Source organism: Globicephala melas, chromosome 13 (assembly GCF_963455315.2).
Source record: "Globicephala melas chromosome 13, mGloMel1.2, whole genome shotgun sequence".
Taxonomy (NCBI): domain Eukaryota; kingdom Metazoa; phylum Chordata; class Mammalia; order Artiodactyla; family Delphinidae; genus Globicephala; species Globicephala melas.
Genome location: NC_083326.1, coordinates 66,208,155 through 66,224,524, shown reverse-complemented (window position 1 = coordinate 66,224,524; position 16,370 = coordinate 66,208,155). Strand labels below are relative to the sequence as shown.

Here is a 16,370-nt window from a genome sequence, read left to right as displayed (position 1 = left end):
ACAAGAGCAAGCCCTGGAGAGAGAAAGAGAAATGTTCAACTATGGCCCAAACTAGTTATGAACTGTCCTGAAATCTGACAAATCCCAATTCTAATCGCAAGTTTTTTAATGTATTTGTTTTTCAAATTTTTAGAAATCTTTGAAGGATGGCATTAGCTAAAGATGCCCATTGAGTATAAAGTGGGGAAAAAAAGTATCTTTTACTTGTGGGTGATTTATGGCAGGGAGGGGGTGGATGGTTTGGCGATTCCCCAAGAACTTGGAAATGAAGTTTGTCCTCTGGGAGTTAAACTAGTTGGATCTGTGTGTAACAAGAGCAGTATTGTGTGGTAGTTAAGAAAGACTCTAGAACCAGATTGCTTGGGTTAGAATCCTGGTCCTGCCATTTATTAGCTGTGCACCTTTGGCAAGTTACTTACCCTTTCTGTGCTTTGCTTCCTCATCTATGAAATGGAGAAAGTAGCCTAGTGCCTGCCTCGTCATGTTATTGTGAGGGGTGAGTGAGTGAAGCCATGCGTGGCCCTGGTGGGACCAGGGCTTGCAGAGTGAGTGCCCATGACTGGTAGCCATTTGTTAGTAGCTCCCAGGGAGCCCAGTGTCTGCCAGGGCTGAATAGTACGTGAATTGGTGATTGTTACATATCTAAAGAAGTAATGATTTTTTTTCAATTAAAAATTAGTTTAAAAACCAGTAGAATAATGAGTGGCCAACAGTGAAACAGTAAGTGAAAAGTCCGGCAAAACTAGAAGTATGCAAAACTAGAAGTATGTCCACATAGAGATACTGAATCTGGGTTTAGTCACCAGAAGGGTGTTCTTTGTTGTAGGCGGGGCTGGTTTGGCTAGCTCATGGCTGCCAGAACGAAATTTCTCTCCATGGCTCCTCATTTCCCTGTATTTTAAGTCCATGCTCACAGTGCAGCCTTCTGATGCCTAACTCGGCTTCCTGGGATTCTTGATGACAGGAAGGATCAGGGAGCAGCACCTGTACAGGGGATGTGGTGTTCTGATTTCAAGGGCCAATTCATAAATGGACAGAGGTCAATAAATGGTTAGGATAGACACATCCTAGAATGTCTGCACCTCTCTGGATACTATGAAGTCCTGTTCCTGGACCTAAAAGGTCAAAAATGAGGCCTGAATTAGGGTCCTGGATTCACCAAGGTGACCCTAGCCTTGAAGAGGTCTCTGGGTGTTCAGCCAGTCAGCGTTTCTCCGACCACAGCCCTTCAGCATTGACCTACTGGTGTAGAATGTTTTGCTCACCTAACTCCTTCCTCTTACAGAGGAAGAAATGGAAGCCCAGAGATGTTTAATGGCTTGCCTTAGATCACACAGCAAGTTTGTTGTCAGCCAGGTTAGATTTTCAGGTCTTCTCTGCCAGACATTTCCCGGAGATTTGTCAAGGTATCCAAAGCACTCTTTCCCTGTGCAGTCAGGGGAAGAATGTGTAAACACAGCATTTGACACTGAATGTTAAACATTCAGTTTTCTAATATTAGTGTTACAGAGCAACAGTGGATAATTATCTACAAAGGGGTTGTGACCCTGTTCTTTTACAGCTCATGCAGGCAAATCTCAGGTGTTAAAAGGACCACCTCAGTGGAGACGTGGCCTGAGGATGAAGCCGTGGTCTGCTGTTAGAGAACACTGGTTGGCCAGCAGGCTTCAGTGGATGTACACACAGCCAGCTGTGGACTTGAGACAAATGCCTGTTCAGGGAGAGGAACTGGCAGCTAAGGACCAGCGTTCTCTTTGGTGTTTCAGGCTTTGTGTTTTCTTCATTGGGAGCCTCTGCTTGCTTAAATACCTCTGATAACTCCTCACCACCTGTGGGTGACCTGACTCTTGGTGGTCTGCCGTGCCCTCTTCCCCCATCCCAGCCTCCCCTCTGCTCGCTCTTCACATGCGCCCTGTGCTGCGGCGGATGGACCTTCCCCTGTTCCGCCTCAGTGCTTTTGCACATGTTGTTCCTTCAGGTGGAATGCCTCTTGTCTGCCTGGCGATCAGCCTGTTAGACTCAGCCGATGCAGCCAGTCCTCTGTGGAGGAGCCTCCCCGAATGCACCCACACTCCTCCCCACCAATCAGAGGAGCCTTTTTCTCTGTCTTTGTTACTCTCCTTGTATAACCTCAGTCGTGGCCCTGTCAGTATCTGTTTACATGTCTAACATCAGTCTCGGAGTATGAAATTCTCTGAGTCCGGAGCCACATCCAGTTCATCTTTGTTTCCCAGAGCTCGGCAGAGTGCCAAGAACGCAGCGGGCACTCAGTGCTTGTTGGGCGAATCATGTTTTTATCGAACAACCATCTTTCTCCTTTGACACTTGGATAAAGCCCTTCCAGTGCACGTCATCCCCATATCTTTGTTCTGCAGTATTCTCCCAGGCAAGAGCTCTTCTTCTGAAATGGGGGCATAGAATAAGATCTCTGTCTATAAATGTCATTCTGGAGCTAAAACCAGCAATGCTGCAGCCTTGAAGGATGGCATGCCTTCTGCACTGCCCAGCCCACTGTGCTAATTTGCCTTGTAGTTTTCCCGCAAGGGCTAGAATCCCTCCTCACTTGGGCAGTGCTGGAAGAGTGCTAACAAGCTCTCTGTCTCCACACTCCTCCCTATTACCAGGAAAAACCTCCCAGTACCTCAAGCCAGGTTTCAGGTTTGAATTAGGGTGGTTTTCTCTTACGTGTCAGTCACCTTCTGGTCCTGCCTCGCTGAGGCGGCCCGGTGGTGATCCTGGTTAGAACAGGGGGTGCCCCACTCCACTCCCATCAGTAGCACTGACTCTTGCAGCAGCACCGGCTGTTTTTGTTTTTGTCAGCCCTTGCGTTTTGTTTTGTTAACTTGTTTCAGTTCCAAAGGCTGCCTTTTCATGAGAAGACCCTATATTCTGGAGTCACCTTTTCCCACTGTACCTTGAGCAACACTGCGGTGTCAGTGAGGAAAAGACAGAGGCATGGGCTTCCCTGGTGGCGCAGTGGTTGAGAGTCCACCTGCTGATGCAAGGGGACACAGGTTCGTGCCCCGGTCCGGGAAGATCCCACATGCCGCGGAGCGGCTGGGCCCGTGAGCCATGGCCACTGAGCCTGCGCGTCTGGAGCCTGTGCTCCACAACGGGAGAGGCCACAGCAGTGAGAGGCCCGCGTACCGCAAAAAAAAAAAAAAAAGACAGAGGCAGCTACTGTGTGTTACACATGAGTAAGAATAGCGCCAGGAGGGTGGAAGTCCCCAGCAAGCCAAGGCTGTACAGAATGTCAACCACCAAACATTTCTGTACTTAAGCTGCATCCAGAACAAGAAGATGAACAAGCTGCCTTGCAGTCATTTCCTCATTTGTAACAAGGGGTTGCTAGTGATTTGTGCTGCCTGCTTCTCAGGGTTCGTGTGAGAGTAGAGTGGAATCAAGTGGAAGAGCACACAGGAAAGAGGAAAGCGGTGGTTTCAGCTTTCAGTCTGCATCAGAAACACCGGGGCTTCTATAAAATGCAATACTTGGGCTCGCTCTCAGCAATTATTATTATATCAGCCTGGGGTAGGTCCAGGAAACATCACTTTCAACAAGCTGCCCAGGGGTGTCCGATGCTGCAGTTCTTTCGACCAAACTTAAAAACACCACTGTAAATCAAATAGCAAGTATAAAATAGTTATTTGAGGCAACTTTAGTGTCTTGGACCTGGAATCCAAAGTCTTGGGTTAAATCCCAACTCTGCCAATTCCTAGACCTGTAACCTTGAATGACCTTCTATTAGGACTTCAGTTCTTCATACATAACAAGGAGATGACATCCCAACCTCACAGGGTTATGAGAATTAAATGAAAGTGTATGAGAACAAGCCCACCCCAGTGTGGGGCTCATGGAGCTCGGTCAGTGTTTTACAGAAAGGGAGCCAAGTGTCCACGACTTCTGGAACGTGGTGTCGTGTTAACAAACACAGGGCAAAAGACAGTCCTTGGCATCCAGCTTAATCAGGTATCCTGGAAATCTGGAGAGAACCTTAGAGATATAGTCCAGTCCCTTGAAACTCGGAAGGGAGTATAGAAAGCCCAAGGTGTATGAGGGTACCCAGCCACATGAAATGTGTTTAGATTTTCAGACTGGAAAAATTATTTCCTAATATTTTGAAGGAAGAAAAAGCGGGGATACCTTATTGGCACAGCAACAGTTAGTTACTTTTGAAAAACCGTGGAGATCGGGTAATACCCCAAGTATAGTTTGTTCCATACCTGCCGTGTACCAGGCGTTGGGGATCTAATAGTGAAATAAGAATGGAGGTCGCTAACTGGCCCAGTTTTCAAAAAGGAGGAAAAAAGGAGATCCTGGAAAAAGTGAACTTAGAATTCTTCTGACTTGACTCCTTCACAGAATTCTGAATGGGATTTTGTGGACAAATTCTGGTGGAATTCTGTGGAATTTTGCAGATGATGGAATAGGTAGACAGTGAGCATTTAGGAAGGGGGCTGATCACGAGGATTCAGCAGTGGTGGATCAGTCATGACTTGTTCGACCTGACTTCATGTTTTCACTGGGTTGTTGGTCACAAGACCCTCTTGATTCCCACAAGGCAGTTGCTTTCATGATATCCTGACAATAAGAATGTGGGCAGAAAATCTAGAGAAATCAGATGGAGGAGTTCAGCATACCCAGCACTTCGGGGCCCTGGGTAGGTGTTGGAGAGGCTGGATTCCTGAATGCCTCATTAGGGTTCCTGTTGAGGAAGGGGCATGGGATTGGAGGTCAGCAAACCAGGCTTTTAATCTCAGTCCTGAACTTCCCCGCAGTAACCTTGGATGGATTACCTAACATCCCTCGGCTTCCCTTGCCCTGTCTGTGCTGTATGTACTCCTTTTGAGGTTATTGCAGGGACTAACCTGGATGATGAGCATAAAAGCCCTTTGTAAATTGAAAACGCATTGTAAACCTTAGTTATCACCACTCTAGAAGTTGCTCGTAATGGGGGTCCTGAATCATTTACTAGGCATCTGCAAATGTCAGGGGTGGGCCTCATGTATTCGATCTGGAGGTAAACAGGTACGGGCTCCGAGCCCCTCCTGTGTGTGACATGCTTGGGGATGTGTCAAGGAAACCCTTTCCAGAGGACACTGAGTGCTCTTTTGGAGGTGGGCCTGGAAAAAGGAGGAGACAGAGACTTCCCTGGTGGCGCAGTGGTTAAGAATCGCCTGCCAATACAGGGACACGAGTTTGAGCCCTGGTCCGGGAAGATCCCACATGCCGCGGGGCAACTAAGCCTATGTGCCACAACTACTGAGCCTGTGCTCTAGAGCCCGCGAGCCATAACTGCTGAGCCCATGCTCTGCAACAAGAGAAGCTACCGCAATGAGAAGCCCGCACACCACAACAAAGAGTAGCCCCCACTCACCGCAACTAGAGAAAGCCTGCGTTCAGCAACGAAGACCCAACGCAGCCAAAAATAAATTAATTAATTTTTAAAAAAAGGAGGAGACAGTCACCAGCTGGAGGTGGAAGAGGCTACAGGAGCTAAGGGAGCAAAGGCTTGGGACTGCCCAGGGAGAGCCTACGTGGCCAGGTCAGGAAGTAGAGTGGGGCAGGAGGTGGCCAGAGTGGTGACCCCAGGAGGGAAGCTGGAGAGACAGCCCTGGGGGTCCTGAGTGCAGGGCACCCAAGCAGCCTTTGCCTCTGGACAGGAGCACTAGGAAAAACACGTGAGAAGGTGTTTACTCTAAACCATGGGACTTTTGTGTTTTTTGGCTGCGCTGGGTCTTTGTTGTGGCACGTGGGTTTCTTTTCATTGCGGTGAGCTGGCTTCTCTAGTTGCGGTTCACGGGCTTCTGTAGGTGTGGCGCACGGGCTCCAGAGTTCACGGGCTCAGTAGTTGCGGTGCACAGGCTTAGTTGCCCCACAGCATGTGGGATCTTAGTTCCCTGACCAGGGATCGAACCCGTATCCCCTGCATTGGAAGGTGGATTCTTTTTGTTTGCTTTTTTTTTTCCCCCTCTTCGTTGCTGTGCGCGGGCTTTCTCTAGTTGCGGTGAGCAGGGACTACTCTTCGTTGCGATGCACGGGCTTCTTATTGTTGTGGCTTCTCTTGTTGCAGAGCACAGGCTCTAGGCACGCAGGCTTCGTAGTTATGGCAAGTGGGCTCAGTAGTTGTGGCTTGCGGGCTCTAGAGCTCAGGCTCAGTAGTTGTGGCGCATGGGCTTAGTTGCTCCGCGGCATGTAGAATCTTCCTGGGCCAGGGCTCGAACGTGTGTCCCTTGCATTGGCAGGCAGGTTCTTAACCACTGCACCAGAGAAGCCCGGAAGGTGGATTCTTAATCACTGGACCACCAGGGAGGTCCCAGGACTTCTGTTTGTTTTTGTCCTTTATCGTTTTAAAAAGCAGCACTTAAGTGTAAGAAAAAATGTAAGCAGTATTAAAAGGTAGAAAATGAATGCTGTTTCCTCCGTGCTGCTTGTCTCACTACCCTGAAGAGAAACCAACAGCCACATGGTAGAGTCCGCCAGGTGGTCTCTAAGGATTACGCACATAGACTTTTGAAATGGTGGGATCATACTGCACACTCTCTCTGATGCCTGGATTTTTCACGTAACCCTTTACCCAGGACAGTTTCTGTTTCAGGACCCTAGGATCTACCTCATTATTATTATTTTTTAAAATATTAATTAATTTATTTTTTGGCTGCATTGGGTCTTTGTTGCTGAATGAGGGCTTTCTCTAGTTGTGGTGAGCGGGGGCTACTCGTTGTTGCAGTGTGCGGGCTTCTCATTGCAGTGACTTCTGTTGTTGCGGAGCACAGGCTCTAGGAGTGGGCTTCAGTAGTTGTGGCACATGGGCTCGGTAGTTGTGGCTCATGAGCTCTAGAGCGCAGGCTCAGTAGTTGTGACACATGGGCTTAGTTGCTCCGCAGCCTGTGGGGTCTTCCCAGACCAAGGCTTGAACCCGTATCCCCTGCATTGGCAGGCGGATTCTTAACCACTGCACCATGAGGGAGGCCCCTACCTCATTATTCTTAACATCTGCGTAGTATTCTGTCACGTGGAAGTGAGATTGCATGTAGCCCATCCCTGCTGATGGGCACATGGATTATTCCTCATCTTTCAGCATGAAACCATGCTGGACACAGGTCTTGGCACGTTTGTAGGAATATTTCTCTGGGCAAAATTTCTAGCAGTAGACTTGCTGGGACCCTCATCTGACTGCTGCTTTAGTATGGAAAGTGAACTGGAATTGAGGGGGAGCAGAGGCAAGAAAAACAGCAGATGAGGATGACGCCGCTCCCCTTCCAAGGTCTCCGAGCTCCCATCCCTGGATGGAGTCCTCCCGGCCAGTAGAGGGCCCCACACGGACACAGTTCCTTGGGCTTCAGGTTATCTGACTAGAGCTGCCTTCTGAGAAGAGGTTGGGGTGATTCATTCATTCACCACTGCTCCCTAGAGCACTCACTTGCGGCCACTGGCCCTGAAGGCTGTCCTTGCCAGCTTCGCAGCCGCCTTGAAGCCCAGTGTCTCAGCTGGTTCCGAGGAGTCAGTTTGCTGGGCTCTCCTCCAGGTTTCCAACTTGTGAAATGTGCAGGAGATTAGTACCTCCCCTGCCATCTTATCCCGTCCGTCACTGCCAGTCCAAGGATCCCTGCAGTTGCCTCTGGCAGCCGCAGCCTCTGAATCCTGTGCCAGCTGCTCTGGTACCTAGAAGAGCAGCTTTCCACCCAGAACCAGTATCCAGGGGAAGGGGGTGGAAGTACAGCCTCCATTGTGACCTCCCGCCTCCCAGTTCTGGGGGGGTTGGAGGCCTTTGAAGTTGGCCCTGAGAAGCCACACGCTTGGGTCTCATCAGCCAGCGGCTTCTCACATCTGGTGGTTTCGCGTCCTTCATTGTTCCTCCTGCAGTCTGGATTTATAGGGGTCAAGTGGACTCCACCTTGGAGGGGCCTCCGCTTCAGGTCAGCACTGGGGGAGGCAGCCACACCTCTTCCAGGGGGAGGCAGTTTTATGGCATTGAGAGGTCCTTACACTAGTTCCCCACACACCCACCCACCCACTGAGTCCTTTGTGAGGGGAGTAGGGGGGATGGAGAGCGCCTGCAGCCTCCTGCTCGCATTCCTAGACACCGACTCACTGCACCCGCCGCCGCTGGAACAGCAGAGCTGTGTGAAATGTCAAGAGGAGTTATGCTCATGGGCTCCCTGGCCCCGTCTCTTTGTGGCTTGCATTTTCTTCCATCCGCACTCTGTTCATCAGATGGAAATCAGAGGGTGCAATTAGAAGATAATTTGCTAGTTCCAGACTTAATTTGGGGCCCCCTTCTTGCCTGATCGAATTACAGGGGAACATAATAGATTTTTGGTGAGAAATAGTTGGCTCTGTCACTGGAAGAAAGAGAGCTCCCAGCTCTCATCTGGGCCGGCCTTCGGTATACTGTGTGTTGTTCCCCCCACCCTTCCACTCTGCCCCACCTCCTCTGTGGCTCTTGTGTGGCCCCCAGGCAAGGATCCTGATCCCCTCAGGGCCAGCTCAAGAGGTTTAAACTCAACTTGAGACCCAAGGAAAACAAGGAGCCCTCTGCAACCTCATAGGGCTGAAAAACATTGAAGCTGGCAGCTATTTAGAGACCTCACCAAGGCTGAGACAGGGGCAGCAACTTGCTGAAGGCCACATAGCTAGCCCATAGTGGTAGTAACAATAGTCTTAATGATATTAGCAGCTAACATTTATCAACCCTTAATGTGTTCCAGACTCTGTGCCAAGGGCTTATGTGCAGTGCCTTGTCGTACTCAAACCCAGACAGTCTGGCTGCGGGCCCAGGCTGGGCTCCAACATAGCAATGGTAGAGCTCAAGTTCGACAGCCTGGGTTCAAATCCTGGCTTCACCTCTCACGTGTACAACTGGGTGCCCTCAGGCAAGGGATTTAAACTCTCTGTACCTCTGTTCCTTCCTCTGTAAAAAGGGGGCGATCACAGGACTGCCAGCTGGTGTGGGTTAATATTCACTTATGCTTGTAAGTGCTGCACGTAGGGCTTGGGACAGGGTAAGTGAGGGTGAGACCTCGTCCAGTGCTCACTGCCTGCTGGCTGCCTCTGGGGCTGGAGTGTGGGGTCTGTGTGGCAGGAGATGGACGTGGCTGAGTTCTGCAATAATGCCAAAGGCTGGTCTTCATGATTAGAGGCTGGAAACGGTGTGGTTGAGTGTGCTGCCTGTGGAGCAGTGGTCAGCAGACTAGCCCACCGCCTGTTTTTGTATGGCCTGTGATTTTTACATTTTTAAGTGGTTGAGGGGGGAAAGCAAAAGAATACTTTGTGGCACATGAAAGTAACATGAAATTCAAATTTCAGTGTCCATAAATAAAGTTTTATTGGAACAGAGCCACATCCGTTTGTTTACATTTTATATATGGCCACTTTCGTGCTGCAGTGACAGAGTCTGTATTCGTGTAGGCCTGCAAAGCCTAAAATGTTTGCTGTCTGGCCCTTTACAGAAAAAGTGTCCCAACCCCGGCTCTTACTGGATTTGAAACCCAGCTCCCCCACTTACCAGCTGTTTGTCTTCAGGCTAGTGACACAACCATTCAAAACCTCAGTTCCATCATCTGTTAAGTGGGGGTGATAACATCTACCCTGTAGATTGGCCATTTAAGTATGATAGATAACAGATGCAGAGCACTTAACACAGGGCCTGGAACGTCCTAAGTGCTCGATAAATGCCAGCTTATAACAGGGTGCAAACACCCTCTCTTATCACACTCGTTATCCCTGTGCCCAGTCAGTAGAGGAATGGGAAAAGCCTCCCTTGACACACAGCCACCACCTTCGCCACAGGCTTTCCTGTCATAGTGACAGGGTGACTTCAGTGGAGAGCAGTGTGTGCCTGGTGGGAAGGAGCTGGTGTCGCTCCCTCAAGTCCAGCAATGAGTTCTGGACGTGCCTACGTCTTCTGCGGGCTCTCCCAGTGGTGGGCCCTCGTTTGGTCAGTCCTGCAGCTGGGGCTCTTCAGGCAGGCCCCACTCCAGATACCTGGCCAATCATCCCCACAGACACCATGGGCCTTGTCCTCCATCGTGCCCTGTTTTTCAGTTTGAGAAGCCTGGTTACCATGGTCACCGTGGAAGAAGCACCACTGCCTGCTGAGGCCGATGGCTGGCATTCTAGGAATGAATGAATGAAAGAAAGAAAGAGAGAGGGGACAGGTGACCTGGGATACAGGCTCTGTGCTCCTCTTACTTGCAGGAGGGCTTTGAAAGAGATCTTTCCCCTTGAAGAGGCAGAATGAAGCTCAGGGCTGAGACCTTCAGCTCTAGAGTCACATGAGTCTGCATTTAAATCCCAGCCCTGCCACTGACTAGTTTTTTGGCCTCGGGTAAGTTACCTAATCTCTCTGTACCTCACTTTCTTTGTGTATACCATGGAGATAACTCCCATGTCAGAGAAATAAGACAGTGTCATACAGGTGCTTGCCACACGGAGAAACAGCAGGCGTCAGTTAACACCCTGGGCCTTGTTTCCTCATCCACAGTGCAGCTCTGCCCAGAAGTGGAGTGGCAGTCTCCAGGCCAGGCAGAGGGAAGGAATGAATGGGGACCCTAGTGCCAGCACCAAGTAGATGCCAGCCCAGAGCAGACAGCCCAGAGGGCAGCTCTCTGGACCTGGGTCTCTGGACCAACCTCTCCTGCCAGAGGGCCCCCCCCCCCCCCCCCCCGCTTTAGGGGGTGGGTGTGGCTTGGCCTGGAGCTGGTCTTCTGTGTTTTTCTTCACCTCCGAGCAGAGTTACCGTCCTTTGGGCGGCTCTTCAGGTTGGGGACACTTGGGGCAGATGTGCTCACCCCCTCTCCTGCCCTGCCCTTCCCCGAGCTCAGGGACGGACACCCAGCCATTCCTGGTTATTGTCTGCGGCGCCAGCCTGCAGCCTCCCTCCCGCTCAGCTCCACCCCTTGCCTGCAAGGTCTGTTTCCTAATAGCTGCTCCAACCACACACCTCGTTCCGCGCGGAGCCCCTCCCCTTCCTCCCTCCTTCCCCCGGCAGGGGTGGGGCTGGAGAAGAAGGCTAACTTGACAGCAGCGCCTCTTTCCTGGCTAGTCACCGGCCCCTGCCCAAGAATCCTTGTGTGCGTGTAGCCTCCGCAGAGAGGTGCTTCTCCCGAGTCCTGAGGGGCCATCCAGCCTCCAAGAACTGGGGGGCAGCATCCCAGCCATGAGCCCCTGCGGGTCTCTGCTGGGGGGCAAGGGGCCCAGAGCGCTCACACCTCTCCGGCCCCTCCAGAGGGAGAGGTGAGCCGGGCAGCCAGCCCACAGCCAGCGGTGCCGGAGCCCCGGGCCTGTCATGGTGGCCGTCTGCCGGCTAGAGGCCCTCCCAGACGGGTTTGCAGCTGAGCTTGTGTATCTGATGTGGGAAGAAGATGGGGAGTTACTTGTCCGTCCAGGCTTACTTCACCTCCAGAGACCCCTTCCGGTGAGTTGGGCTCCGAGTCCTCTTCCCATCTCCTCTTTGGGCCCCTTGTCCTGAGGGGAGGGCAGATGCCTCCCTGAATCTGCTTCTCAGATTTCACTTGTCCTTTGACCGTGTGTCAGGCAGAAGCCAGTGGAAGCTGCTTCCAAGCAGAACCAGGCTGGCGAAGGCTTCCCCCATGTGCTGGGAATGGGAGGTGAGGGGTGGGCCCAGAAGGCAGCTCCTGGGGAGCTCGGCCTCTCCTTCCTTCCCAGACACACCTGGAAGAGCCTCTGAAAGGTGCTGCCGACCCAGCCTGCTCTTGGTGTTACTGCTTCCAGGGGAAGAGCACAGCTAGGGTGCTGTTCTTCCAGCTCTCACACGTCTCACCTGCCTGCAGGCTGTGCCGCCTGCCCAGGAATTTGTCCCAACAAGCAGGATGGGCAGGTTTTGCCAAACAGCATGGAAGCTGGCGAGGCCTGGGTGTGGGCAGCCCGGTCCACGGTAGGCACTCTCATTATACACGTTTGTTCTCTTAATGGCAGGCACCTTTGCCTCTGGCCTTTAAGGGCTCCTGTGCTCCCTATGAGTACAGTTGCTGGGGAAAGGCCTGGGCAAGTGAGACTGGGGCAGCTGGCTTTGGAGTATCCTGAGCTGTGGGGCTGGCCCTCGTGCCTGCCAGGTCCCCAGGCCTGCGCTTCTGTGGGGCTTTTCAAAGGGAGATGTGGAAACTTCCTCTCTACCTCTGACCTGCCTTTCTCTGCTCTCTGCCCCACCCCCCCTCCAACAGAAACTCCCCAGGGGGGTTCTGGCCCTCTGGGTCCCTCCTGAATGGAGCCATTCCTGGCTGGGGTGGGGCTTGTTTTCATTCTTTGGGAGCAGCCTGTTGTTCCAAGGTCTGCCTCCCCCTCACCCATGGTCCTGGTCGTCTGGCTTCCCCAACCCAGCCCCTTGCCCCTAACTCGCTGCTGGGATACATAGTCAGGTGGCTGTGCCCTGGGCAGAAAAGCAGAACACCATGCGGTTTCTGGGAATTACTAGACCCTGGTAGAGTGGTGGGAAACCCCTGGATTTGAGGGAGGGAGGAGGGAACTGGTCCTCAGGGCTAACTCTTCCAGGCATCCTGCTATATACTTTATCCTTTGATCTCTCAACAGCCTCAAGACGTTTTGTATCCCCATTTTACAGATGTGGCAACTGGTTTCAACATAGTTAACTTGTGGGGTCTCTCTGGCCCGCCTCATCTGTCTTCCTGAGTTTCTTCTCTCATCCTCAGGAGGCTGCACCTCCCCCTGCATGTATCCCCCACAGGATCGTTCTCAGGTTTGCTTTCCTCTTGAAGCAGAGAGATTCGAGCAGAAAAAGGGTACCCATAGTGTGCCTGGCATATGAAGGGATGGCAGAGATTCTCCTCTGCAGAGCCAGTGGGAATTGATCTTGAGTTGTACCATGTGGAATCAAGATGCCAAGTGTTTGAAGTAGCCACTGGGTTAAGCCAGGGCCTCATTAATCCCTCTTACTCTTAATCCTGGATAGGCAGCTTGGGGGAGGGGTCGTTCCCTTAGAAGCAGGAACATGTGCCCCTTTTAATCTCCAGGGACAAGACACAACTTCTGAGGAGCTAGAGCAGATAATGAACTCTCATCCTGGACCTCTGAGGGCCAGGCCACTGAAACCACCCAGGTCTGCCTGTCCTTTATCTTTTTCTGCCCCAGCCCCTCTGGGCAACCTGACAGCCCTCCCCCCAACTCTGTTTGGCCAGCTGGAGGGGGGCGGGAATGACTGACTGACTGGCCATAGACCCTCTCCGCTGCCCCCTCCCCCAAATGGGAGGCCACATTCCTGAAGCCACTTCTGAAGAGCTAGCCACACATGGGGCTGTGTGCCCCACAGGAGGGACCACCCAGACCCTCCACTCTCCCAGGTAGCAGTCTCATCAGTCACCACTGTCCCTGCCTGGTCAGAAAGATGCTTCTGCCATCAGCCCTCTCCTTTACTACAGGATGTCCTCATGGCAGCCCTCTGACGCTTCCCTGGGCCTCAGTTTCCTCCTCTGCAGAGCATAGGGACTGGACTTCCTGGGCTCCTGAACATGACCCTTATGAGATTCATGGAACAAATTAAGTCCTTGACCCTAGGCCTTGAACACACAGGAGTTCTGGGGCTCTGGTTGCAAGGAGAGTGACGCAACCAAATTCCACGGGGACATGATCTGGCGTGACAGTGCGTAGGGGAGGGAAGAGGGAGCTGGGGATGAAAGATGTGATTTCTGTACCCCCGGCACCCTTGCCTGGCAGGTCGCACTCAGCAGAGGGCACTGTCTTCCGCTGCCGGTGCCACCAGCTTGGGGGGTGAGATGCAGTTACAAGTGTCCTCCCAAGTAAGAAAACACCTCAAATTGGAATTTACAAAAGAGGTAAATTAGGGAGTGACTTTTGTCTGACATCTTTAAAGGATTTTTCTTTTTATAGCTTTTCTGTTTAATGCCTAACATTGATCTAATGGGTTTGGTTTACACATTGTCTCTTAAAGAAAACAAGTTCATCTTTGTATTCTAAAGCAACCCATGTTTAAAGGGAGAAACTGTTCTTAACCCAGCCCAGCTTAGCAGTAACATTTGGCAACCACCTTGGGACTCTTTTTCTCCTCATCTGAAAAATGAAGGACTTGATGAGGTGAATGGTTCCCAACTCCGCAACCTATGTACCTCCTCAGAGACACACAAGCTCTTTTCCATTTTTTCCAAATACCGGAGGCTCTACTCTTAACTGCAGCATGACGGCACAAATTGCTTGAAACTATTACAGCCTTCCTGGCTTTTGGTTGGAACTGAATCAGTGCACTCTGGCAGCACTTATTTCTTGCTGATCAGAGGCTCATTATGTGTTTGGTTAATTTTTTCAAACAGGATATCAACATATCCATAATAATTACAGCTTAATTGACAGCCTGTTTCAGTCTACAGGGTCTGCAGGAAGGAGGAGTAATAAAGGGGTCTGTGGTGGTAGAACACTGGGCTCTGATGGACCGGAGTCTATAGGCCCCTGTTCTCTCTGCAGCCCGTGGGCCTGGGGGAGGCGTAGCATCCCCAGTGGTGACTCTCAGGCAGGGGCAGAGACCTGCCCGCTCTCCCGTCCACCCCGGTCACAGCTCAGAGGTAGGGGCTGGAAGAAGCTTCTTCCCAACAGTTTCCTGCTCATTCAGAGGCTAAGGATGAGCATCCAACCAGGCCCTCAACCAGGACATGGGAGGGCTTGTTCTTTAACCTATGTAAATCCACTGTAATTGTGGCTGTGTTCTGCTTTTACCACATAAGGTTGAAATTTTACCTGTAAACATTTGGTCTGGAGAATTTGCATGTGACTGAGGGCCAGGCCTCTGTCTTATCGCACTTGGCTTCTCCCAGCATCTTGCCTATTTGGTCTTGCACACCCTAGATGCACAGTAACTATTTCCTAATTGGTAGGAATTGATTATAATCAATTGATTTCTAATGGGCTAGATGAATAATTCATTTGGGAACCGTCTCTATTTCCAGAAATCTATTTGGTTCTGGGCCAAGAAACAGGTCCGTATTGCTTGGGCATGGCAGGGCAAGGGGTCTGTCTCCTTTTGCCCTTGGTGTTCTCAAATTAAAGACGGAGGTGGGGAAGTGAACGCTTCATGGGCACCAGCTGTGGGCCAGGCTCGTGCTAGGCATTTGTACGTGATTTAATTCTCATCATCACCGGTGTGCAAATGAGGACACTGAGGCTCAAGAGTCATGAAGTAACTGGCTTTATGTGACACAGATAGTAAATGGCAAAGAAGGAATATGGACCCAGATCTTGAAAAAAGTTATTTGTGAGACTCTAAGTATTATTTTTTTTAACTGGTGTGTTCCCTGCTGACTCAAAAGGCCTCAGCTTGGATCTGAGCTGCCCACTGAACTGACCATCAGGGTTTGGTCCACTTTGTACCCACCCAGGCTCTCCGTAGTGCTCGGGAAAAGTTCTGGAGGTCAAGGCGTGTGGGCGGGAGGGTTTCAGCTCCGCTCACTGACCGGGAGAGTGTGGTGGCTGATGCTTCCACCCCAGGTCTGGACTCCACCATCAACCCCACCACCTCTGAGATGGATGCCCTCTGGCCTGCAGCCAGGACAGATGTTAACTTTCACTTGAAACTTTAAAAAATTGAAAGCTGGGAAAAAGCCTTGGCTTTGGGGAGAGCATATTGTGGCCATAGCCCCTGAGAACCTGAGGTGGGATTCTTTTGAGTAGGACCTTACTTTCCCAGAGTGTGTTTTGGATTCTTTTCTTAAAAGGCAGAGTCTCCTGGGGACCAGCCTGCTGTGGACTCAGCGGAGGAGGAGAGTCGCTGTGCCATTTAACTGTTGGGTCCTTGGGCTTAAGGAGGAGTGTCAGCAAGTGTTAACACTAGAAGGAACGCGAGCTCTCAGGGCTTCAGCCTCTGTGTTTTCAAAGATGCAAACCCCGACGCCCAGCTTAGTGGACGTGCTGCATCGTCAGGTGCAAGTGCACATTGGTTCAGATCCCAGCTCCGTCATGTGTGTACCGGGCAACTTCGCAGAAGTGACTTGACCCTGCTTTTCAGTTTCCTAGTCTGTGAAACAGGGATAATCCTATCACCTTGCAGGGTGTGGTCAGGGTTAGAGATCATGTAAGGCACCTCATAATAGCACCCAGAGTATGGTTAGCATTCCTGTAACAGGTCACCATAGCTGCTGTTAATGTCTAAGCTAGGACTCTAAGTCTACCCTGGCAACTTCTCCGGTGGCCTGGAACCACTTGTGTTGTGTGACAAAGCAGCTTGGGGACCCACAACCAGTCCTCCTATCAGCTGTTCACCTTCCTGTTCTTCAGAGACACCTGTGGTGACTGACTTTGGCCATGCAGCTGGCTGTGCCCGTCAAAGGCATTCCTTGACACAGATGTATGCATCGGTGGTGTTGCTCTCTGGCCAGGTGTTCTTCCCA

At 51.3% G+C, this 16,370-nt stretch overlaps 1 protein-coding gene across 7 annotated transcripts in view; it reads left to right on the top strand.

The window, feature by feature from the left end:
• LOC115855492 (E3 ubiquitin-protein ligase RNF185) overlaps window positions 1–16,370 on the top strand; it is an 87,585-nt gene that overhangs the window by 52,078 nt on the left and 19,137 nt on the right. For 2 of the 7 annotated variants that reach the window (XM_030860849.2, XM_060310501.1), the window contains exon 1: window positions 10,996–11,419. The exons of 4 other annotated variants lie outside the window; for them this stretch is intronic. In XM_030860849.2, coding sequence (XP_030716709.1) covers window positions 11,367–11,419 — 53 coding nt within the window. In that variant the 5' untranslated portion in view covers window positions 10,996–11,366. Of the gene's footprint in view, window positions 1–10,995; window positions 11,420–11,670; window positions 11,900–16,370 lie in introns of those variants that run through there. One more of the 7 variants, XM_060310500.1, reaches the window with a different exon arrangement.